The following is a 25,578-nucleotide window of genomic DNA, read 5'->3' as shown; positions in this document are numbered from 1 at the left end:
CCTGAAGGACAGTGTGTGATCCCCTGCTTCTGCACACCCCAGCTTCTTCCCTTGTTCTAAATGAAACCACGTTATGAAGGTGACTTTCTAAGCTCTTCTGCTTGCACCAGGTGTGGATGGAATGAAATGCAGAAGAATTTGAATGTATTAATGGGCAGTTATATTATCTTATTGCTAGTTTTGCCTCTCTAAACTTTAGGAAAATCGGGGTTGAATCTTGCCATAGGAAATAAAGGGACTTTAAAACATCCTTTACCAAGCTGATGAGCGCTGATGAGCACTGTATAAGATTGAGAATTGTATCTGATATCCCCAATGAGCCAGCCTGCCTCCAAGCCTGTAGTGCCTGTGTGCTGTTTATCATGAGAAGAGCTGAGATAGTAACGTTTCCTAAATAGGAGTGAGTGTTTGCCATTCCTGTTGGGGAAAAGGGTTGTTTGTACTACTGTACGAAGTACATGTCTTCCCCCTGGGGCTGTGACCCCCCTGCATCAGTGAGGATTGCTGTGAAGGTTGGGGAAAGACCCGTCGTGTGCCTCCTGTTGTAGCATGCCCAACATGCCGTACTTGTTCGGTGTAAAAGATACAACCTTCACCTTTTCTGAGCCCGCGATCTGTAGGGGACCCCTCAGACCGGATCTATTAAAAACAGCCAGAGAGTCATCAGGTGTGCCACTGTGATGTGGGTACCCGCATGTGTTCTGTATGAATACTGTGCGTGTGTGTCACTGTGCCTTACCTTTGTGCCCAGGACTTCCTCAATGAGATGGAATGTCCCCAGAAGCCCCGTGTAATAGAATAACATGGCTAAAGTGAACAGGAAGCCGGTTATCCTTATTATTATACACCCTTTTCATGTTGGCAGTTAACCTATGCAATCCATTGGTATGTCTGTAGTTCGGTTAACTGTGAATTCGATCTGGAGCAGTCCGATGATACAATAACACAGGGCTCTCCAGTTGCCATCTTTGAGTGCCACAGCCAGACTTGTCTCGCTAGGTCAGGCTCTTGTGATCCGCGTCCTGGAAAGCCACCGTGCTGCAAGTTAAGCCTGTCAAAGCTTGAGTAAGACGGGGTTGAATTGATGAGATTGACGTTTGAGTGGGGTGGGGACGACGACACATTTTCCTATCTTGGGTAGCTCTTAAATTCTTGGTGGTTTCAAGAAATTTCAAAAACTTTCTGGATTGCTGTCTTCAGGTTTCAATCCTATTTTTATTAATATTTTAAAAATAAAAAAATAATTATATTTTATCTTTATTTATTAAAGGTTTATACAGTCTATTAAAGGTGCTTAGTGTTAAGACCTATAATATACATCCCATTTGTACACTAGAGACTCCTTCACAGCAGTTCTAAGCACCTGTACCTGTAGCACTGCCAGATATTTTCAGTCTCTTGAGAACTGAGTTTACTTTCCTTGTGTTTTAGTCCCTTCTTCATGGCATACAATGGATTGTATCTAGAATTATGTACCCTGCTCTTGAAAAGTAGATTCCCCAATGCTTCAGTGAAAGTGGTTTGTTCAGACAGTTAACTGTGGCACTGGAAAGTGTGTACCTATACACACTGCATATGCTACAGTTCATGTGGGGCGACAGGTGACTTAAAAATATTATTCTCTCTTCCTCAGGTTTAACTTTGAGGATGAAACTCCCACTAACAACTTCGACACTTTCCCTGCTGCCATTCTCACAGTGTTCCAGGTGAGCTGGTCGCGTGGTGCGAGTATGTCTAGAGGAATCAGGGGGCCTTTCAGCATGGCAACCGTGTGGAGCAATAAACTCATCACTGGAAGGCTGGGGGTTCCCAAATTCCAGACGGGGCACTGCTCTAATATCCTTGAGAAAGGCACAATGCTCTCTTATTGCAGAAGAATCCCCTGCTTCATAAATGGGTCAAGATCCCTGAGGTATGATGTTTTTGAACCTTCCACTCGCTTGACAGCTCTGTAAGAGGAAAGGCTCCATGGTGCAGCAGAATACATTTTCATTTTTCCTCATGCATGTGCTGTATGAACACAGCAATTACTCTGCCACTGCTTAGATCCTAACAGGAGAGGACTGGAATGCCGTGATGTATCATGGGATTGAGTCGCAGGGCGGTGTGCGAAGAGGAATGCTCTCCTCCATCTACTTCATTGTCCTGACGCTGTTCGGTAACTGTATCCTTTGTGCTGCAGGAACTGCGTTAGACAGAAGCGGGCAGGGCGTGGATTTCAGGTGGGAGTGGCTGTCAGCCGGTCCAATCACAGCCAGGGGGAGTAAAAGAGGGAGGGGCAGGGGACACGGGCACTAATGGGACAACAGGAAAAATTGTCTGCTTACCTGAACAACAATATTCCACTTTTTATATTGCCATATAGAAATAAAACTATTCTTAAGAAGAAAAAATGTTGCAGGTGTAGGTTTACAAGTATTTGTTGCACCCTTGCTTAATGATTAGCCCTTAACTGAACTTTAGGGCCTGGGCCAATTAAGCAATTAAGGCTCAAAGCAGGAATTGGTTTATTTTTAGGTGTAAAGTCCTGTAATGGCATGGAATGAAGGTGCAAAGCTTGCTTTACATTTCAACAGTCCTCTTTCCCTTTGACCACACGAGACTGAAAGAATGTCGATCAACAAATTATTAAAGCAAACACAAAAGCCAGGCAGAGGTTACATGGATGTAGGACTCCAGAGAGATTTCTCTGCCTCCCATGCTTCTCCTGCTGCCAAAAAAGAAAATCACGTGTCTTTTTGAAATCCTCTGCTATTCATGGAGCGTGCTTTGCTAATGAGATGAATCAGTGGTGCAGTGGGAATTGAGCGGGGAATGAAGACCTGTGTGTGTATGTGTGTACACTCCTAGGCACGTGTGTGTGATTCGGGGAATGAGCAGTCCCTCTTCCCTGAGCCGCCAGTGTATCCAGAGTTTTCCTGAGCTGCTGGCTAAACAGACACGCTCCTCAACGTCTTCTTGGCCATTGCCGTTGACAACCTGGCTAATGCGCAGGAGCTAACGAAGGTAGGCTTGGGCCCAGGCCGCTGCCCTGTTCATGACTTCGGCACGCCTGCGAGCTGAAGAACTAGACAGCAGTCTGGACAGACACCCAGGAAGGAATATTCCCCTTTTATGTTGTGCAGTAATGAGTACAAAACCCCCTTTTAACTATTCTTACTACATTCTCTTAAGTGTCCTCTCTTAAATGCATATTCAGCTATCAGCATTTGTTGAAATTCTCCAGTGAATGTGCCTGTTAGCACCGAATATTCTGTGTTTTTAACCTTGTAATCTCATTCTGTAGCAGAGTCTTTCCGTGTTTTTGTGGTCCTTCAACAGCAGAGTCGTTTTTGCAGCATCCCGGGGAATTTTGATTGTTTTAACGCCGGTCCGTTCGGGGCTGTCTGCGTCCTGGTTTGTGTTTGTGCGCGTGCGCGCGCGTGCGTGTCTGACGGATATCTCTGTTCCGACTGGCCAGGACGAGGAAGAGCAAGAGGAAGCCACCAGTAAAAAGCTTGCCCTCCAAAAGGCCAAGGAGGTAAAGGAGGTCAGCCCCATGTCGGCAGCTAACATTTCCATCGCAGCGTAAGTCATGAGGCATCAGACCCCAGGCCCTGCACCCCTTCCCTTTCCCTGCCCCCCACCTTGAGCTGTGCTGCTCTGCAGAAGCCAGATGTGTGTCGACTGTGTCCCCTTTCTCCCCTGACCCTTTGAGTGGCGCCCCAGACAACTAACACAGTATTCTGCCCAGTCTGTGCCCATAGTGTGCCCTCTGTGCTCTCTTGATGCTTTTTTTTTGCTGTTGCTCAATGATATGATTTTGTGAAGTTTATAGTTTTGAGTTCTGTTTTGTTGTGCATTATTTTTATTTTTTTTGTGGGGATTGGGGGGGGCGGGGTGTGGGTTTTCTCATCCTTAATTGACCATCAGTCAGTGTCATCACTGAGAGTCGTTCACGCTGCCCCCGTGGTCCCTGTTTCTGTCCGCTGGCTGGCACCTCCCCCCGGAGGTTTTGTTTTTTTGCCCTATTGCCCCTGTGCCCTCTGTGACACGCGGGGGCCAGAAAGGCTGAGGGATGTACATGAGGGGCTGATGCTCGGCGTTCGTTTTACTCCGAGCAGATAGAGCTGTTCTCTCCGGGCCTCCACCAGGCTCGCGGTTCCGATCGTTGGACCTGCTCATTACAGTCTAAAAAAGGGGCAAAGAACCGTTTTGTGAACTGCAGCCAGATTGTTTTATAGAGTGGAGAAATGGTAAAACGGTTGCACACAAAACTTGTTGAGTTGTAGGCGTCGAACAGTCAGGCTGTTGTGCTGGTCTTTGTCTCTCTGGAGGCCTGGTGGTTATCGGAAGGCTGACTTGCGCATCATTGTCTTTGCGGTGTGGGGGAATTGCCCAGGCTGATCTGTCCTCTGCAGTGCCCAATGCAGGCCCTCCGGCGGAGCTGCCTCACTCCCTCACACTCCCCCCTCCCCCCCGCAGGCTGTAGTGAGGGAGAGCGCGCACTTGTTTGACCACTGGACAGTGAGACTGTCGGCGCTGCATTCAGAATCGGGCCCTTGTCCTTGCGCAGTAATCTCGGCAACTGATCAGAGAGCTTAAAAATAGTCTCTCGTTCTCCCGAGTCGCTCTGCGACCTTTTCTTCTCGTGCTGCTGCTGTGCTGCCTGATTCGCCACCAGCAAGCTGGAGGATTGAAAAGTTAGAAGAGGTGAGGAGGTGCGTGCAGCTGGCAGGGTGTTAGTGACTGCAGTTTGAGATCTTGCACATAACGATACCAGTTTGAAGTCCTTGGGCAGTCCTGACTGTCAGTGGCTTCTTCAGCGTCCGTCTCACTCTGCTTTTCCAGCAGAGTTCTGTTTTCACCCGGCTTCAGAGGCCTTGCTACTTGATGCAGTTTGGCCTAGATATTGTGAAATACTCCAGCTGACAGAATAAAGAGCGCTTTTTTACTGGACACTCGGTGTTTTGTGCTGCAGGCCTGCACTGGTACCCCCCTAATACTGATGGTGGCAGTAAAAAAAATAGAGGGGGTTGGGGGGTGGGGGGGGTGGGGGGCATCGACCTCTCATGTACACAGCCGAAATCATGCCATAACGGTCTGCACACTCATGAATCCCCTGCGCCGTGTGCAGATCTCCACATGCGTTCAGAAGCAGCCCTGTATGATCAGCTCTCTCCGTTAATCCCCGGGTTTGCTGTAAAAAGCGTTTGAGCGCACCCTGTGTGTAGTGCTTTGGCTGTGTGCTTGAGTGCAAGGCAGCTGAACCCAGCTTCTCACCCTGAGCCCTAAGATGTTGGCAAGCTGGTAAGTGTACTCCGATCCCCGCCACAGCGGCTCAGGAGGGGCTTCCCTCTGACCTTCCAGTATTTACAAAGTCATTCCTGTTGTGGGTGTTACTGTCGTTGTGGTTATTGTCACTATTTGCTGGTTTTCAATGATCAGACTTTGTCGTAGCATGTACTGTATTTGGATTTTGTTTTTCATTTTTTATGGGTTTTGTTAAGTTGTAGTGGAAAGAGTGCTTTGAATTGGTTGCAAGAATTGTAAGAGTACTGATGAATGGAAGAGGGACTTTAGCTTTCAGGTCTCCAGAGCAGTGCATGTCAGGTTCACTCCACTGAAAGTTTTACAGTGGGGAATTGATCATGGCTCTTCACATGCTGCAGTGAATACTCTGATAGAAGTAAATCATGGTTTAAAACTTCAGAAAACCACTGCAAAAGCTGGATAAAATGGCAGCTGTAGTACACAGATATCTAGGATAATGGCAGATGTTGCAGACACCAGATATCTGAAGTATGTAATCCAAGCTCACATATCCCAGCTCAGGGCCTCTTCTGGACTCAGTACTGAAACAAGGACACATGGGGTCATAATGTGAACCGAGAATGGAATCCAGAAAGTACTTCATTACACCGTGCAGGTGTCTGGAACAGGCTCCCTAGGCACCTGTTGGAGGACCCAACTCTGATGGGCTTAATAGCCTCCTCTTGCTTGTGTCTTGGCATGTTCTTATTAAGAACAAGGAGAAGTGATTGAATTGGTCCTGTTATCATTTGATTTAGTTCAGTAAGATCTGAGTTGCAGTGAAACGCCATCAGATATTCTGGCCCTCCTGTAACATTGTTCCAGGTTGGACATCAGGGCTTCTGTGTCCTGGCTTTGCTCCTTGTTTGTCTCAGTGATTTTACTCCAATCATTAACCTTCGTTAGGTATTACAGTCTAATGACCAAATTCACAGAAAGCTGCCAGTTCCAGGAGACTCTAAAAAAGCTCACAGGTTACATGTAATCTCCAGATTTCTCAGGGCCTGGAAACAGTGGAATGGTTTAATTATTTTTAATTATTATTAGTGGAATTAAGCAATCAATTACATAAATGAAAGCTCAGCTTGAGTGAAAATTATAGCAGGGTTTTGCAGAGTAGTGAGAATGTTGCCGTGGTATAGTTTTGACTGAAAACACGTACTGTATGTTACAGGGTGTGTATTCACAACAAGCATCTTAGGGCACAGAAACAATCCTGAGAGCTGGTCTGCACACCTGCGAGTGACTGGAGAAATCACTTGGAGTTAAAGAAAGATTTGACACCAAATTGGAAGCCAATCAACTTTCAATGCACTCTTTCCTTTATTATTATTATTATTATTATTATTATTTAGAAAATACTAAACCTGTATGTTTTAGGAATTAAGGACATTTCCAAAGTCGCTTTCTTCTTAAATTGGGGCAGGTGGAAATCTCTTATGCTTGGCGAGTCTTGAAATAAGCAACTGCAGGACACACGGTATCACATATCTTAACGATCTCCCCCTCGTTTGTCCTGGCGTTCCTTATTTCAACATAAGCAGGCGCGTTTTCCACCACAGAGGTTAAACGGACTCTCAGCGGCTTTGGAAATAGCTCTCTTGCGCTGGACGAGAGAGTTGGAAATCAGATTTTTGTCTTTTCTTTAACAGTTGTCCGTTTATCCTACATTTGCTTCTTTCTGTGTTGGTTTCACTGTGCGTCTGGTTTTGGTTTCGAAGCGAGGCGGCAGGGAGCGTGGAGCTGCGGACCTGCGATGGGACAGACTCCTCGCGCTGTAGCTGGCCCTGCCCGCCGCCGCCGGCTCTCCGGCCTCTCCGGCCTCTTCCCGGCCTGTGTTTTTTTAATTTATTTATTTCTTCTGTCTCATCTTTCTTTGTTTTTTGCATGTGCAGTTTTGTAAAGCAAAATCGAGGTGCTCTATCACGCAGCTCGTCCGTGTCCAGCGTTAACTCACCGTGAGTTTGCTCTCTGTTTTAAAATATTCTCCAACCCTTTAAAACCCTTTCCAGTATCCTGCCATTCTTCACATCATCTTGGGTCTTTCCTTCACTTTATCTCTATATATTCTCTACATCTCAGGGCTGAATGTTGTGCAGTGTATACATACACATATTTCTGTATCGCATCATGTAGGTATGTGTGTACAGTATATCAATACACTGACCTGAATTTTAATTGACCTCTCTATAGTAGCAGCTGCTCTCAAGAGCATTTTCCTTCCACTGTGATGCCTTTTCCCTCTGTCTCAGTTCATGCTTTTTTACTCTGACTTGTTAACTTTTCCTTTGCATCGTAATACTTGACAAATGTGTGTGAAGATACGAGTTGGTATCAAGACGTCCATCTGTTCCAAACTCTTGGACCCTTGATAGGTCGCAATTGAATGTAATTAGAAACCCCCTTCAGATGAGCTGAGGCTTTGCGTTTTGAAGATTTTCAGTCTGATGTCAAGTATTGTTTTGGAGAGGGATTCTCTATGATAGTGTTGCTAACATCCGATTAAGTAGAAGTGCTTACTGTGCTGCGGATGTTGTTTAAGTGCTGTGTTATAGGCACTCTGCAAAGACAGGAGACAGAAAAAAATGGTGATTATAGCCTCTTAGTAGTGGCTGTCCTGTTTTCAGTAACGAATGAATGAATCGAGTGATAAAGTGAATAATGGAATTTACATCTGTATTCGGCTCTTCCAGGAATAATTCCATGGTTTTTGTAAGAGGGTCTCCCACCCTCAGAGTCCAAACAATCCTGTTAGGTGCGTTCTGATGAGCTTGCTGAAGTACACAGAATATGTTAAAAGTATTAATTCGCTATGAGCTGTCGATGTGCTGCAATGTATGAGTTTGACTTATTCAGTTTAAAAGATTTATTGTATGCCTCACCAGTGGTGATTCTCTTGCGTGTAGGATGACAATATGAATGTCTCAGTGTGTTTTTCTAAAGCAGGAGGCAAACGCTCTCATCCCCGGAGGTTTGATATTTTCTCAGGTGCCCTTCTCCACTGCTTATTTACAAAGGAACTAGGTCAGTGCTGGCTGGGAGCAACCGAGGCTAGATTCAGGCTTGAACCAGAGAGCAGTCCGGCTATTTCAGGAGCTGCTGGCAGCCAGTCCGATTGGGTTCAGCAGAGTGAAACAGAGGGAAAGAGAGGAGAGAGCTGAGCTTTGGCAAGGAAGCTTATCCTCCTCCTGGAGGCAGCTACACCTGGCGTAGCTGCGTGGCAGCTCAAAAGATGGTGACCTGGTCGTTTAAAAGCAAACATTGTCATTTAACGTGTCTCAGCAGCCCGTACTCAGTCAGATCAGAAACCAACAACCCGGGACAGTAACCCCGCCGCAGTGGGGTCTCTGCGCCTCGCTGTACTGGGCCTCCGGGGCCGAGGGCACGTCCGCTGCCCCGGGGTGCACCCCCATGTCCTCCTCGCTGTCGCTTGAAGTGGTCCCCCCAGGCGGGGCCTTCGTGTCTCCTGTCATCTCCACTAATGCACAGTGATGCCTCTCTGAGCAGGGCTGACCTCTCACTGGTGTGTGGAGCTGAGAGGAAAGAAGTGTGACCGTTTCAAATTCATGCTTTGCAGAATCTACTCGCTGTTCTGGCGTCCTAGTGATTTTGTCCGTGCTATGAATATCATCAGTGGCTTTTGAGTGTGGAGCATGTCAGCCGTAATTGTGTGTGTGGGAGAGAGAGAATTTGTGTGTAGTTCCGGGAAGAGATTGCTGTGGTTACAATCTGTTCATCCATAACTTTAAAGATCTTCTGTCCCTTTGTTGTTTCATCTCTTCCTCGATACCCTTTTCATCTTAAACATGTCTCAGAAAGCAGCTGTTATTCAGTGTTGGTTACTGAACTCTAAGGCAACCAGGTGCATTTTCAAACAGAGTTATCCTTCTCTTTCTGTTAACCTGAGTTCATACTGCTGTTCACATGACGTTGGTGAATCGGCATTATTGAACACAGAAAAACATCAACACAAACAAGTCATATGGCATTGGTTGGAATCTGCAAAATATAAAACTAAATTTGCTTTCGAATGGAGAACTTGCTGTGCAAAAAGGGATCAGAGAGGAGGCAGACAGGGCAGGGGCACCCTGTTTGGAGAAACTGTGCATTTCCTTCACAACCAGAAAATTAAAAATAAATATATCAGAACAAAGCATGGAATCGGTGGCTACTTTCCTCGCTGTGTTTGGCTGTGTGACAATAACGGAGCTGTGCTGCTGCTTGACACTTGCAGCCGATGAGTGTCAGTCCTCTCTGAATGTTTGAGCCCAAACCATGAGGTTGAGGTGCTCGTCTCTCCCCACGTGATCAATTATAGTGATTGCATTGAGATTTAATTAACCGGCGTGCTTACAGTGCTATAACCAATCTGGGTTCTTTTTTTTTTCCAGTATGATAATTTTTTTCAGTTATTTCTATGATGTTTTGCATCTCCTCTGTTGCTCGTTCAAATTCATTTCCTTTGTTTTTTTTTGGTCTGCTCATTTTATTGGTAAGAGTCCTCTCCATCGTGCTAGTCCAAGTCACTCATCTGTACCTTCTTGCCCCTGTAAGAGCATGACTGTCTATAAACTGTGTGCCGTTACTATACTGTATGATACTGTATGTTGTTTTAGGAGTTATGTCTGCTCTCCTGCTCGTCGCGTTTTGAGGTACAGGTACTGCTTAGGATGTACAGTAACAGTGGTGACAGTGTATTTCGAACATCTATATACATTTCTCTTGAAATAATTGTCATTTGTTTTCTTGGAGCAGTACAGACAATGAACTTGACTCCCCTCTATAGTTAATGTCCCTCCTTCACTTCAGCAAGCAGCACTTCAGTGCACTGTAGCCGAGCTGACATCTCAGCCAGTTTCAAAGTAGTGTCAGTGAGGCGGGGGTAAGAGACGCTACAAAGCAAGGCGTTCTTCCAGTGCAGTGCTCCTGTCTTCACAAGGACAGGCAAGGTGGGGAACAGCATACAGCAGCACTGGACTGGAAACGCCCTCTGCAAAATGAGTGAAGTCCTACCTGGGTGTTAGACTGGGCTTTAAGTGCTCTCACCTCCAAAATGTGTGGGAGCTGTTACGGGCGTAACTCAAGATATACAACTAGTAGATCTATATAGTCAAGTAGAAAACAAAGTGCACGCACAGATCCTGGGTCAAGGAACTTGCTAATTTCTTGAAGTAAAGACCCTGGCTGGTATGAAGACCCGCAGGAGTGTGGGGCTCCAGTCCTGGCTCAGATTGCACAGACATTATTCACATAAAGACTTTGGTCAGTAGCGCAAATAATAATAACTGGCCATCAGTGGTGCCTTCCGGTCATTGAGGAATGCACTAGTCATGCCCATTTAAAGGGAAGGAAAGAGTCCACGTGCCTCCTGAGAGGCACCTGTTGCCTCTGAATTGCAGGGCAGTCCCATTGTCTTGTGTGGCTAGACAGAGGCTGGCATGAATTGTTTGGAAAGTACAATGTTACAAGAGATGTCGAATGGAATAGAAAAGTGCCCACATGTAACTGAAATCAGAACTGCCTGCAGTCTTCCAATGTCTTTCAAGCAAGTTCTGTTTCATAAAACAATTATAATAAAGCAGCAGTGTTTATTATGTAGATGTTGGCAGCACCAAGTGACAAGAAAATGTCATTATATCTTTACAAATACGAAAAATATAGTAGATTAATACACCACTTAGGTTTCTATGAAGTGAATGTAAATTGTAAAGAGCAATGTGTAAGAACAAGACCAGCACTGGCTCAGACCACTGTGTGTTCACTTCTTCACCTGTCACTGGTGCTCTGTGGTTGGCCAACCATGACTAAACCCAAGGAAAAAACATGACAACACAAGTGTGTTCCGAATACAGTGATTAAAACAGCACTGTGGGCCTTTCTCTCTGTTTAAGATCTAAACATCTGTCCTGCTGGCAGAGCTGACCTGACCCCGGAGTTCTGCTTGGCTTGTTTTTCAGTGAAAGATAAATATAACACAGTGCTCTTTGTCTTGAGCTTTCTCACCCTGCTGAATCAGGAAGAGTGCCACAGAAATAAAACATGCTATTTTTTTCCCATTTTGAAGGCAGTGCACAAACTGTATCACATGTATAGAGACAGCAGACAGGAAATAAGTCAAGGCTATGATATATCAGAGGCCTTGGCAAATATTTAGCATGGAGTTATTAAAAATTAGTGTGTTCAAGTGGAATTCATTACTTTTACCTGATGGCAATTCTGTGCCAAGAGCAAACATGAGGTACCTCTTGGAGTATTAACAGTAAGTCCAAGAGCAACTCATTGGGTTGTTGGTCAGGACTTCAAACCAAAATTAGATTTTTTACAAGCCTATAAAGCTAGGATGACAGTAACAGATAAGATGGCTGCAGCTGCTCTGTTCTCAGCAGGTCTTCTCTCCCCCTGCTGGTGTGGCAGCAAACTGCAGCGTCAGTCCAACACAGCAATCTGTAGCCCCTGCAGACAGTTCTTTCAGTACAGTGCTGCTGTCAGCCCCCCAGCTGCATGGATCTGTTTTTTTGTCTCTTTAGCTTCTGAATGAAGGGGTGACATTGACGTTGGGGGAAGCTAGAGGCCTGCTCCCAAGAGTGCCATTGCAGCCCTTATAAAAGTTGAAATTGGTAAACCATGGTCCAAGCTTAGCAGTGTGTGAACACGCCCTGGGGCAGCATGACGAAGGACAGACAAGCATGGTGAAGGCTGGAGGGGTGTAGCAGAGCATGAGGAGAGCCTTGAGTAATTGGCCAGTCTCTGTGCATAGTGGAGAGGAGGCATGAGAAAAGCATGGTAAGATGTGAATTTACCATGGTGAACTTTTATATGGGTACATCCATGAAGACCATCTTTTAATGGTATTCAAACATAGTATGACTATACAGCTGTGCAGCAGGATCATTGGGCACTATTGAGCATAGTCTGCAGGCATCTTTGCCCTTTAACAGTGGTATGACCTCAGCAGACCAGAAGTCAGGTTTGTTTCTGTTACTTACCCAGTAACAACAATGCATCTTTTATCCAGTGAGAAAACTTAGCTGTAATTGTGTTTAGAATAAGAAATTTTTGTAAATTATGAGTGATTGAAGAAGCTTTGAAATGAGCGTTCCTCTAAAACCTGCAAGAGAAAGAGTTTATGGCTTAGTTTCATCCACCTGACAGGTTTGCGTTACTTAGTTTGAAAAACGACAGCGTGCAAGTTTTGATTGGCATTTGGTAGTGGATGTAAATCGCTAGGGAAGGATTCAGCACAGAAATGAGAAAAATAAGCAGGCACAGGTTCTAGGGTGAGATTGACAAATCAAATGACTTCAAAAACAAAAGCCAGCAGAAATGATGTTGTCATCTGTGAGGCAGCTCGAGGGCCTGGTCTTGCGTTCTAGAGGAGTAGTTTTACAGATGAGACGACCGATCGAAAGGTGGTCTTGACATGGATGAGGGTATTTCACCTCGGTCCATCTGCAAAATGCAAGCAGCCGCAGGCAGCGAGCGAGCAAGCGCTTGCTGACCAGGAATGTGCCCTCCTCCAGCAGGGAGCAGCAGAAGTCGATGAAGTTGATGTCAGTGTGGGAGCAGCGGACCACGCAGATTCGCCGGCACAACCTGCGCGCCAGCTGCGAGGCGCTGTACAGCGAGCTGGACCCCGAGGAGCGAGTCCGCCTGTCCTCCGTGCTGCACCTCCGGCCCGACATGAAGACCCACCTGGACCGGCCGCTTGTGGTGGAGCCGCGGGACGAGTCCCGCGACAACGCGGACGGCGCCAAGCCCGCGGATGGCACCGCGCCCCCGGACGGGCCCGGACCAGGGCCGGGGGAGGCGACAGACCGGCCGCCGGCCAGAGACGCCGGTGAGCCCGCCGCCCCCCGCAAGCACCACCGGCACCACGACAGGCCGGCCGAGGACAGGCCCGAGCCGGGCAACGAGAACGGGGACACAGGGGGCAGCAGCAACGGCAAGGAGGGCCGGCATCGCTTGCACCACAGCCGCAGCAAAGACCAGGAGGGCCGGGGCAAAGAGGGCAAGGGCGAGAGGAGCCGCAGCAGAGAGGCCGCGAAGAGGCACCATCACCAGGGCCCAGCGGAAGACGGGGGAGGAGGGGAGAAGGAGCACCGCCGGCACTGCAGCCACCGCCAGCCCAAAGAGGGCAACGGCACAGTCAACAACGGGGGCGGCCGCGGCGAGCGCCGGGGCCGGCACAGGGACGGGCCCCGCCCCGCCAACCGGGAGGGCGAGGCCGGAGCTGGGGGAGCCAAGGGGGAGAACGGGGAGCGGCTGGAGAAACGGCACAAGCACCGCAGCAAAACCCAGCCCCCCACCGAGGGGGAGGACCGCAGGGAGAATGGAGAGCGAGAGCCGGAGGGAGATGCGGCGGATAAGGAGCGCAAGAACCACTGTCCGAAGTAAGAACCCAACCCCGGTCAAAATCCCAGCCTGCCCGGAGCAATTCTGAGCAAGCACTGGAGAGCCCAGATCAGCAGTACTACAGGGAGCTCGTGGCGTCCCTCTGGGCTCGATTCTTGGTCCTGTGTCAATGTTCTTGATTTTACATCCCAGTCCCACTCCCACAAAGCAGTCTTACACTAAACAGCTCAGTGGGGACAGAGTAGGGAATACTACATAGGGGGTAAATGTTGTGATTAGCATCCCGAGAGACCTTTCGTTGTAGTTCTCGTTAACAAGTTTTTGCTCCTGTCCATCATGGGTCCTTTAGATTTTCTGTTAATGATTGCAATGTGTATATACTGTATATTCTTGATGACTTTGTATATTTATATTGTATATTCTGAGGGTTCTGTTCGCAAAGCACTGTGAGCTGCTCTAGATCTGACACACAGACAGAGTTTTGTTCTGGCTGTGTTGTGGTTGTTCTGCCTGGCGCCTCGAGGTGGGGGGTTCCGCCTGTCTCACCCTTCCGTGCCTGAGGGCTGTCGTTTTCCTCCTCGAACCCGCAGGGAGAAGCAGGCGGACGCGGGGACAAGCGCCCTGGCCACCACCCCGCAGCAGCTGGGCGGGGAGAAGCCCGAGGACTCGGACAACCAGAAGAACGTCAAGCGCACGGCCCAGACAGTCAACAACGCCAGCACCGTCGCCATCCCCTTGACTGTCACAGCCCCCCCAGGAGAGACCACCGTCATCCCCCGTCAGTGTCCCCGCCGCGTCCCAGGGCCTGGGTTGGCGCTCTGTGTAGGGCTGGACACATTACACAACATCACTCCTCATTGACTCTCATAACACTCACTATCTCGTGGTTCGGTGTCACTGAGTTTCCTCTTGATTTAAGCTCATAAGCTTCTGATGAACAATCACAACCATCGTCTCAGGGAAAAAAATACTGTCAGTGCTTACCACATAGACCGTGTGGTGAGGGCTCCCTACTGGTCCTACTAATACCTCTCCCAGTGTGTGCACACCTTCACTGACTTTGTTGATGCTGTTCAAAGAAGCAGTGTACTGTATTATGTAGTTTATTCTTCAGTGGTAAAGCTATACTTTATGTTATATGTTATAATGTTATAGCTATATGTTATAATAAGCTGTTACAGTATTTTTTGAGATGGTGTTGTGATTGTTCGTCAGAAGCTGGCTTGCTCATATAAGAGCAATTGTGGGAACTCTGATGACCACAAGATAGCGACTACTGTGAGAGTTAATGATTGTTGGTGTAACCTACTGTGTCAAGTCCTGCACAGAACAAATACAGAGGCTTTCGTTTTATTGTTACTGAGGGGTTTGTTTCAGAAGGGGAGTCTTGTTGTTCCCATGTGCTAAACCACGTCAGGTGGTCAGCGGGCTTTCACAGTGAGGTCTGCTCGTCCCCTTCAGTGAACAGCATCGACTGTGACACGCTGCCGAAGACCGAGGAGAAGAAGAGCCTGGAAGACATGACCAAGAACGGGCCGAAGCAGATCCTGCCCTACAGCTCCATGTTCGTGTTCAGCCAGACCAACCCGTGAGTGTCCCGGGGGCGTTCTCCCAGCTCCTCTGTCTTGGGTGGGAGTGCTAGAGCCGAAGTGTGGATGTTGGCAGGGAGATGAAATCTCGCCTTTTCTTTGTGCGCTTAGTTTCTCAATAACTATGCTTATTTTGAGTTACTGTGTATTGACTGTGGGACAGCAGTATCTCTCGGGACAGTTTTCCCTTGTTCATTTTTATTCTTTTTAATATAAACGGAGGAGAGGTTACGCGTGACAAGAGGCCATTTGGCCTCCCTACAGTAGCTGATTTGCAGGGAGTTAATTGATCTGAAGATCCCACCCAAGTTCTCGAGAGATGCCAGTGCCTTAGCTTCAGAGACATAACTGGGCACCTTGTTCCACACTCCCGCAACCCTTTGGGTAAAGAAGTACCTGTTTCTCCCGTGTGCCTCAGTTTATAAAAGTTCTTTCCCTCTAGTTTCCACGCGTGTCACTTCTCTCATCTTTCTACTGTTGATCCTCAAGAGGCCCATTGGCTTGATGTTGTGGATGTGCTCTAAAAGAGGGCTTTAAGACAGACCCTTGTGTCTCACTTTAAACTTACAGATGTGGGCTTATAAAGTCAGGATATGTCCTTGATCAGAATTCACAATATAAAGATTGATTTCAGTAGTCTGAGAATTTGTGAGGTCCTTCATATAAGAATAAGGATAACAGCTGAGAAGTGAGATTTTTCAGTTCTGTTTTCAGTTTTTACAAAAATGGTCCGACATTTATTTCATTTCCGCCGACATTCATCAGTACCTATGGATGGTGTAAGACTTACAGACTAAATTTAGAGCACGAGCTGATGAAGGGCTCATGCCCTCCTGTCGGGGGCCGAGTGAGAATCTGCTCTGAGGCTGTGCTGTGCTGTGTGCAGGGTGCGGAGGCTATGCCACTACATTGTCAACCTGCGCTACTTCGAAATGTGCATCCTGGTGGTGATCGCCATGAGCAGCATCGCCCTGGCCGCCGAGGACCCTGTGCAAGCCGACGCCCCCAGGAACAACGTGAGTCCTGTACAGCGTCCACTCGCGGCCCATCCCAGGACCCCTTCTCCCATTCTCCCGGCCCCAGGACCCCCGCTCCCATTCTCCCGGCCCCAGGACCCCCTCTCCCATTCTCCCGGCCCCAGGACCCCCTCTCCCATTCTCCCGGCCCCAGGACCCCCTCTCCCATTCTCCCGGCCCCAGGACCCCTGCTCCCATTCTCCCGGCCCCAGGACCCCTGCTCCCATTCTCCCGGCCCCAGGACCCCCTCTCCCATTCTCCCGGCCCCAGGACCCCCTCTCCCATTCTCCCGGCCCCAGGACCCCCTCTCCCATTCTCCCGGCCCCAGGACCCCCTGCTCCCATTCTCCCGGCCCCAGGTTCCCCGCTCCTATTCTCCCGGCCCCAGGACCCCCGCTCCCATTCTCCCGGCCCCAGGTTCCCCGCTCCTATTCTCCCGGCCCCAGGACCCCCTCTCCCATTCTCCCGGCCCCAGGACCCCCTCTCCCATTCTCCCGGCCCCAGGTTCCCCGCTCCCATTCTCCCGGCCCCAGGACCCCTGCTCCCATTCTCCCGGCCCCAGGACCCCTGCTCCCATTCTCCCGGCCCCAGGTTCCCCGCTCCTATTCTCCAGGCCCCAGGACCCCCGCTCCTATTCTCCCGGCCCCAGGACCCCCTCTCCCATTCTCCCGGCCCCAGGACCCCCTCTCCCATTCTCCCGGCCCCAGGACCCCCGCTCCCATTCTCCCGGCCCCAGGACCCCCTCTCCCATTCTCCCGGCCCCAGGACCCCCTCTCCCATTCTCCCGGCCCCAGGACCCCTGCTCCCATTCTCCCGGCCCCAGGTTCCCCTCTCCCATTCTCCCGGCCCCAGGTTCCCCTCTCCCATTCTCCCGGCCCCAGGACCCCCTCTCCCATTCTCCCGGCCCCAGGACCCCCTCTCCCATTCTCCCGGCCCCAGGACCCCCTCTCCCATTCTCCCGGCCCCAGGACCCCTGCTCCCATTCTCCCGGCCCCAGGACCCCTGCTCCCATTCTCCCGGCCCCAGGACCCCCTGCTCCCATTCTCCCGGCCCCAGGACCCCCTGCTCCCATTCTCCCGGCCCCAGGACCCCCTCTCCCATTCTCCCGGCCCCAGGACCCCTGCTCCCATTCTCCCGGCCCCAGGACCCCCGCTCCCATTCTCCCGGCCCCAGGACCCCCTCTCCCATTCTCCCGGCCCCAGGACCCCCTGCTCCCATTCTCCCGGCCCCAGGACCCCCTCTCCCATTCTCCCGGCCCCAGGACCCCTGCTCCCATTCTCCCGGCCCCAGGACCCCCGCTCCCATTCTCCCGGCCCCAGGACCCCCTCTCCCATTCTCCCGGCCCCAGGACCCCTGCTCCCATTCTCCCGGCCCCAGGACCCCCTGCTCCCATTCTCCCGGCCCCAGGACCCCCGCTCCCATTCTCCCGGCCCCAGGACCCCCGCTCCCATTCTCCCGGCCCCAGGACCCCCTCTCCCATTCTCCCGGCCCCAGGACCCCCTCTCCCATTCTCCCGGCCCCAGGACCCCCGCTCCCATTCTCCCGGCCCCAGGACCCCCTCTCCCATTCTCCCGGCCCCAGGACCCCCTCTCCCATTCTCCCGGCCCCAGGACCCCTGCTCCCATTCTCCCGGCCCCAGGACCCCTGCTCCCATTCTCCCGGCCCCAGGACCCCCGCTCCCATTCTCCCGGCCCCAGGACCCCCTCTCCCATTCTCCCGGCCCCAGGACCCCTGCTCCCATTCTCCCGGCCCCAGGTTCCCCTCTCCCATTCTCCCGGCCCCAGGTTCCCCTCTCCCATTCTCCCGGCCCCAGGTTCCCCGCTCCCATTCTCCAGGCCCTAGGACCCCCGCTCCCATTCTCCCGGCCCCAGGACCCCCGCTCCCATTCTCCCGGCCCCAGGACCCCCGCTCCCATCCCAGCCCTTGGACAATGATGTGCCTCAGTACGGCTCTCAATTCAGCATGTTCCTGTTTAACAAGAAAGGTGTGGATTTTTGTCCACAGTGATGCCAGTGTCTGTTGACTCATATGCAGTCTTTTGCATTGTGTGTGGCCAGACCTAAACACCCATACTGAGAGGAGGTTTCCCATCCTAGTCCTGGGGTTTTCTGTTTTTCATTTCAGCAGTGCCCTGTATCCCTTGATTGAACCATTGAATTAATTTGTTGAGGTCACGTAACCTATAATCTTACAGCTCTCCAGGTTAGATGTACAGAACAGTTCCATTCTGAAAATGCCTCTTTCAAAAAAAGGCAATTTAACATTTAACATATTTAATATATTTTAAATTTTTCTATGCAGCTTTTTGATTAATTCACATTGTTTAAACAGCTCATATTGGTATATTGGCATGCAGATATGATTTTTCCCTTCGAGTTGTATCATATTTACCTTTTTCATCCAGGTGCTCAAATATTTGGATTACGTCTTTACGGGAGTTTTCACATTTGAGATGGTGATTAAGGTGAGTAGTGTGTGGTGTGTGATTATTACTGATTTTAATTATTGTAAGTATTACCTTGGCTCACCTTTCACCTTCCACTGTGTCCTGCCCCTCTGCTTTTTACTGCGGCGTTAGTACAGTATCATGCCGTGTGTTGAACACTTCTCCCAGAAAATCTTAGAGTGTTTTCAGCCTTGCAGCCTGAGAGAAACTGGCATGATTGCCAGTAAGATGTAGAGCTGCACAGTTTCCCACTTTAGCCTCACATTCTGACAAAAAGTCTTTCATGAAGTCGGCCTCAGGAAGGTTTCTGGGCACGTTTTTAATTTGGTTTAACGGAATTGAAGCTGTCTGTCTCAGATATTTTTCAGGAGATGTGTTTTCTGATGGCTTGATTTTTATAACATATACAGTAACATTAACAAGAAATAAATCTTTTAATCAGTTTTTAACGTAGTGATTTGGAACTCCTCAGTGTCTGAAAAGATGGGAACACAGACAGGATTCCTACCCAGAAGAACTGCCTGCCTGTTGTAATTAAAGCTTGCCCTGTTGTCGTTTTTGAAGATGATCGATCTGGGTTTGCTCCTCCACCCTGGATCGTACTTCAGGGACCTTTGGAACATCCTGGACTTCATAGTTGTCAGTGGTGCTTTGGTGGCCTTTGCTTTTTCGTAAGTAAAATCTTCTCTCTCTATATATTTATGCCTGGAGGTTGCAGGCGTTTGCCCTGATGTGAGTTCTGGGAGACCGGAGTGGCTCAGGCTGACACACTAATAACAACAAAAAAATCGATTGGGGGTGGATGAAGATATCGGTAAAATGGGTTTTACCTTAAAGATGAAATGTCCACTTGTATTCTGTTGCAAACAACCACTTGGTAGGACCTTGTCAAGAACATATCTGCACTTCACTTTAAGTGTGCAGTTACTTGGTACCTACATTTTTACTTACACACAATTACATTGTGTGTGTGTAAATAAATGAATAATTTCTTTTTTATGCAAATTAATATATAATTGTATGAATATGTAATCATTGTCCTTTAGAGGGGTGGCGCTGTGGCCTCGCAGCTCTGGGGCCCTGGGTTCACTTCTGGACCTGGGGTGCTTTCTGTGTGGAGTTGGTATTTCACCCTTTTCGTCAGGTGCTCCGGCTTTCCCGCGGCCCTGAACTGGATATAGTGGCTAGAAAATGGGTGGATATTCTGTAGAGACAAGATATTAAAAAATATGATCCCACTTGCCGATGGTTGTGAAGTTCTGTCATCTTACAGTAACTCCGCTTCTCGTCAGAGATGGGAGTCTGTACCCTTTGTTGAAATGAATAATGAATTGCTTTTCAGTGTCACCTGTATTTCTCCTCCTCTCTGTTCTTTTAATGGCACATGTGAGATGGTCTGCTGGCCATGCTGCTTGGCTCAGAACATCCTCCAGAAGCTTTTCATGTTCAGCTGCAGCGGTTGATGAAACCCCCGGCGCCCCAGGTTCCAAGAAAAGAGACTAACAGATTCTCTATAGAAGGAACAACTTCCGTTCATGTCAGGCACACAGTTTCACACTACATGCAAAACATCCATCTGTTCTATTGACTTCAGAGCAATCTGTCTGCAGCCTCACCGCTGGTGAAAATATCAGATGATAACTTCAGAGATACAGATTTCATGGGATTGATTATATCAAAATGTCCTGCCCAGTACCACACTGCCACCTATTGACCAGCCCAATTGTTGCCTCTTGCCTGTGTGCTATTAACTTCTGTATATTAACCTTCTCTGTTTTTGCTACCCTGCTCTTACTTTTTACCAGGTTCTGACAAATGGAAAAAGGGTTTAGGAGAAGGGAAAGATCTGAGCACACATTTTGGTCTTCTCCGATGATCTGTTTTGATCGGGCCTGGAATATTAAGCCTCATGTTCGGGAGGCATTTGATAATAAAAAGTTCTTCGGCAGTAGACTTCATGAGTGCATATAGGCTACCACACATCCTCTCACGAAGGCACACCTGATGTGCCTGAGCTCGCCTCCGGCTGCTCAAGTTTGACTTGAATGAGCCTTCTGCTAACTAATGTGCGTATCATTTCAGTAACAACCAGTAAGGCAATAGACTGAAGGCCAGCTGCCTGTGGATATTTGCAGCACTTCAGTTCTGTAATTGGGAAGGTATAAATGACAGACGTTATCTTGTATTTGCGAGAAGACTGTGCAGAGTGTTCGCATACGAATGGCTCAGACAGTGCAAGAGGCTGGGCTGTGCTTGTGTGCTTCTCTCTTCTCTCCTTCTCTCTCACTGTCCTGTGATGGTAAGTGTGAGTTTGTTACCTGGTGCTGTGGAGTTTTGTACATAACGAATTCTGACTCTTCCTCTGCTTCCTTGTTGCTGGACCTTGTGCAGGAGCTTCATGGGGTAATGCACTCATACTCTTCTGCCTGTCACTGTCTGGGCACACCACTAGGGGGAGTATGCTCACCCTCCTCCAGTCGCTGACCACAGCATGCGGTCTCTCGTGCAGCCCCATGGTCACCTGTCCATCTGGCTTCACCTCATTCATTCGCCTGTGTGTCCTGCCCCTTCGCCTTTCACAGGGGCGTTAGCGCTAACAGGAGAGATGCAATTGCAAAGTGTTTTTGAGGATGTAAAACATTTTTTCTCTAGTGTGTTTATTTTCTGAGGTACAAACTGAAGCCACTCATTTTTGCATGTTTAGCAAAGTAGTAGTTGCTTTGTTAATAAGCACTCATTTACCACAATGCTTGGAATCTCAATTAAATACTACAGCTGTAGTAATGTGATTACAGAATAACCTTACAGACTGTGGGACTTTTAACTCTGTAAGCTCAGCCCGATGTATTTAGGGGCACTGGCACCCTAACTTTTAAATGTGTATTAGACAGTTATGTGGTACAGCGTTGGTTGGAAAAAACAAACCTGATGCCTTCCAGTGACATCTTTGTTCATATGCAAAATGTCTAAGCCTTTGGATGATGTAAATGAGGCAAGACCCCCGTCACATGACAGGGGTCGTAAGCCTTGATCTTGGCACAGGTGAGATACTTCACAGCTCAGAGAGAAAAATTACGTATCCAGTTCAGAGCAATAGGCCATTGCTGTAACTCAAGGGGGTTCTCTGACCATGATGAAAGCCAGGTTACATCTACCTGTAGCACAAACTGTCAAGAGTTTAAACTGACATAAATGAGAACAGTGAAATGTGGAAACCAAGTCTGCATGTGAAGAGTTAATGTCGGGTTTCTGTACCTCAGAACAGGAATAGTAACCAACTAAATGTTCAAGAACCTAAGTCCCACGTGTCTCAGTGTGAATCAGCGGCCATAAGAAGCATCGCACTCAACATACACTTTCCAGGCTTAGTCTAAACCTGACAGTTACAGTATGTCTCAGGATGCATGTGAAGATGTGCTTTCATGCTGCAGAAGCATATTGTTAAGAACTGATCGATGCCTGTTATAAGCTGTAGATCAGTGCCAACGACACCAAGAATAAAAATAATTCATACCTTATTAATAATTCAGTAATTCAAAGCATAAAGCAAGGAATCAGCATTTCTGAAGGGCAGCCTCTCCGTTGACAGAGTTCTGGTGCACCGCTGTTGGACTTGTTGGGAGCGTCTGGTCTGTGGTTGGCTGATGGCTTGACTTCTGTGGCAGTCGCACCCTGTGCAGTTCACACCACAATCGCCACCTCTGCACAGAACGTCGCCGCGTTCCTTCATGTCTTCATGGAATTCGTCCGTCTTTCCGCTGTTTCCCGGGGAACAGCACGGGCCCCAACAGTCACACCATTCCATAAATCCCCAGTCAGGTCCTGAATCAGACATTGTCTGCCGCAGTAGCTGACTCACAGGGCTCTGCGAGAGCTCTAGTGGAGATCGGTGTGAGGGAGGTGCACGAAGCCACTTCCTGCACAATTCAGTGACCTCTGTACTGTACGTCTGCGGGCTCATTCTGTCCATTTTCAGTCGATGTCTTTTTACATGAACAGGGACGTGTTTTTTTTTATGATCCATCTTCCATTTGTAGTCAAACGTATACCATTTATAATATCCAGTGTACTGCATGTAACCTCACGTGTCATTGTTACGTTTTCATTTTCCGTGATTCGTTTTTTTCAGCTCTTTAATCTTGTGTAGTTCTGAAGTCTTTCGGAGTGTGTGATAAATCTGTTGTGTAAGACTCCAGAATCCTCCTCGGTCGGCTGTCTTTGGTTTTACGCTGTCGCAGAGAGAACTGGCTGTCAGAAGAGATCATATTAGACTCTTGATTTCTGTGTCAGCTCACAGCGTAAACTGTAGTTTAACAGAGTGAGGACAAGACTGTTAGAATCTAAAGGGATTTTTCCTCAGTGGACAGAACGGTATTTTTAAAAATTTGTTTTCTGTATAGCTTCCATAGAACTCACAGCCTGTAATGCAAATTAATAGCAAATAATAATAATAATTATTATAATTATTTAAGTGACACTAGTTCAGAAATCACTAAAGTCTTCCTTTAAAAAGTTGTCTCCCTATTATTTGAATTTATTTGTGTCTTATAACTAGGACAGCTTCTTCACCCATATCTTATTCCTTATATAATTCCTTACGTGTCTTACAATGTTTTCTGAATGTCTTACATTACAGCGTTTAACTGTGAATCTTCACTCTAGGGGCAGTCATTTTCCAATATCATTACAATTAATCTGGTTTAATTTCAGTCTGTTTATTTCTGCCTATGTAGCTATTTGTATGTTGATGTCTGTGCAGCGGTTTGTAATTTCTTCCTGTACTTTTCTTTGTTTGTTCTTTGTTGACGCTCCCCTGCTTTTAGATCGCACCAAACCGTCACCAGGTGGGGCCCTCCCAGAACCCCCCCTCGTCCTCACTAGCCAGGACCGCGCCCCCTCTCCTTTCTGTGTTGCCCCTCTCCTCTACACAGCAGGAGGTGCAGCCAGGCACTCTGAGAGCTTTCCATTGACACCCCAGTGTGTCACTCTCTTTCTAGAAGCTGTGTAGCCTTGACAGATTTTGAGAAAAAGAAGCACAAATTCAAAACGGGGCGGCCAGGAGCCCGCTTGAGGGGAGCCCTGGATGGATCTGCAGGTGGATCTGCTGTTTGTGCAGTGGGAGCCACTCGCCTCCCTCCCTCCCTCCCTTGTGGACAGCTGCTGCTCCACTGTGTGGGCGCTGCCTCCCTCTTCCCTTAAGGGAGAAGAGACATATTGTCGTGGGAATAGACACTTCTCGGTACTTTCAGAGACACTTTCTGACAACTCGCTGTACGAGAAAGGAGAGGAGTTCTCTGCTTGGACCAAGATCCCCCGGCAGAGGCTCACAGCTGGCCCCCTGCTTCTGGAGTCGGGCCGGGCTTCAGCCGGCTGGGGTTCGGATCCTCAGTGAATCCCGGGACTCGCCTGCTGCCTGCGGGCCTGGCTTTGGAGGGCCGTCACTCAGGATGTCTCCTGGAGCCGAGGCAGGCTCTGCTGTGGGCGAGAGGAAGAGAAGGTCCTGCTTTGTGTTGTGGCGGAGGACATCTGCTCCTCCCCCTCCTTCCCGGCGAAGTGGTACGAGGATCTTGGCAGCAAAGGCAAACTGGCGCTGTTGGTGATCCAGAAACTGGGGGGGCGTAGAAAGTACAGCATAACAATGGGTGATTCCAGAGTTTAAAAAAAAAACTTTAATGTGCAATATGCTCCAAGGGGGGTCTTGTAGCTCCTCTTCACTCTTTTGCAGTAGGTCTTCAAGGGGTAGAGAGTCCCCCAAAGCAGGCCCTCCGTGTTGAGTCCTGAGTGAAAAGGGTGTTCTTTCCTGGGTGATTTTTTTCCCCCCATTCCTCGCTTTCCATGTGCTTCATTTCCCCAAGACGAAGACTGACACCCCCCCTCTTTTCAAGCCTCCTTCTCCTCCTCCTCTTCTGACTGAGTGAGGCTGACTTGCCGCTGGGGATGTAGGAGGTGTGAGACCAGACAGGCCCTGGACAGAGAAGAGCAACAGGCAAGGAGAGCCTGGGGAAGGAGGACCCGCTGGGAACCTCTGGTACTCTTCGTCCTGCCAGATGAGATTCCAGACCCAGGACCCAGGGCATTGAAGCCGTCCCTGAAGATGGAAGAGGTTTCAGAAATGAATTGTCTCTTTAACTGGTGTCCCCTTGTCTGGATCAATCACAGCAGAAAACTTTAGTGTGAAGAGTGCTTGAATGTGGAATTCACAAATTCAGTTGGTCACTGTTATCTGCGTAATTAAGAGAAGGACAGCAGTAAGCAGCAAAAGACCACTCAAACTCCTGTGGGGACCACGTCCTGAGATGTCTTCAAGGGGCTCCTCTCTCCTCCATCTGATTAACTGCCCCTGTGTGACACAAGGCGGACAGTTTCCTGTCCTGCTGCAGAGATGGACTGAGAACAGGCGTCCTCGGGTGGGAGTTGGCTGGAGTTTGCTGTCAATGCTAAAAGCCTCTCTTTTCCTCTTCACGGGGCTTCTTTGGAAAGCTATCAGAGTGCCATTGCTGTGTGTTGTCTGATTTCTAACCACTGGCCCTACTCACTGTGCGAGCATGCTAGACTAATGTGCATCAGAGCATGGTGATTTTGCATGCTGGTGTAGTAGACCTAGAAAACCAAGTGAAATGACCACACCATGATGTATGTGGCCATAATGCCGTGTCTGGGCAGCCCACTCTGGATCTGTAGAAGAAGGCTCCTGCCCTGAAACATAAGCCTTTCATGTAGTATTTATGTTATATAAGTCAAAACAACAAGAGGATGAATTTCGGTAAGTTGCGAGTCCCTTGCATCATACAGAGCAGAGTCTTGTTGAGCCCAGTGCGCTCAGGACTTGATCACAAACAGTCAGCGTGGAAAAAGCACTATTCTGCAAAAATTGATGTCTTTAG

General features: G+C 48.8%; 1 protein-coding gene across 1 annotated transcript in view; it reads left to right on the top strand.

The window, feature by feature from the left end:
* Positions 1–25,578, top strand: part of cacna1ba (calcium channel, voltage-dependent, N type, alpha 1B subunit, a) — a 167,031-nt gene that overhangs the window by 101,649 nt on the left and 39,804 nt on the right. The window contains exons 17-27 of the mRNA XM_069183194.1: positions 1,634–1,706; positions 2,047–2,164; positions 2,939–3,006; positions 3,461–3,567; positions 7,188–7,250; positions 12,813–13,682; positions 14,235–14,422; positions 15,106–15,232; positions 16,120–16,249; positions 18,653–18,712; positions 19,259–19,365. Coding sequence (XP_069039295.1) covers positions 1,634–1,706; positions 2,047–2,164; positions 2,939–3,006; positions 3,461–3,567; positions 7,188–7,250; positions 12,813–13,682; positions 14,235–14,422; positions 15,106–15,232; positions 16,120–16,249; positions 18,653–18,712; positions 19,259–19,365 — 1,911 coding nt within the window. The remainder of the gene's footprint in view (positions 1–1,633; positions 1,707–2,046; positions 2,165–2,938; positions 3,007–3,460; positions 3,568–7,187; positions 7,251–12,812; positions 13,683–14,234; positions 14,423–15,105; positions 15,233–16,119; positions 16,250–18,652; positions 18,713–19,258; positions 19,366–25,578) is intronic.

This window comes from Lepisosteus oculatus, chromosome 24 (genome assembly GCF_040954835.1).
Source record: "Lepisosteus oculatus isolate fLepOcu1 chromosome 24, fLepOcu1.hap2, whole genome shotgun sequence".
NCBI classification, from domain to species: Eukaryota; Metazoa; Chordata; class Actinopteri; order Semionotiformes; family Lepisosteidae; genus Lepisosteus; species Lepisosteus oculatus.
This window is presented reverse-complemented; position numbering and strand designations above follow the sequence as displayed.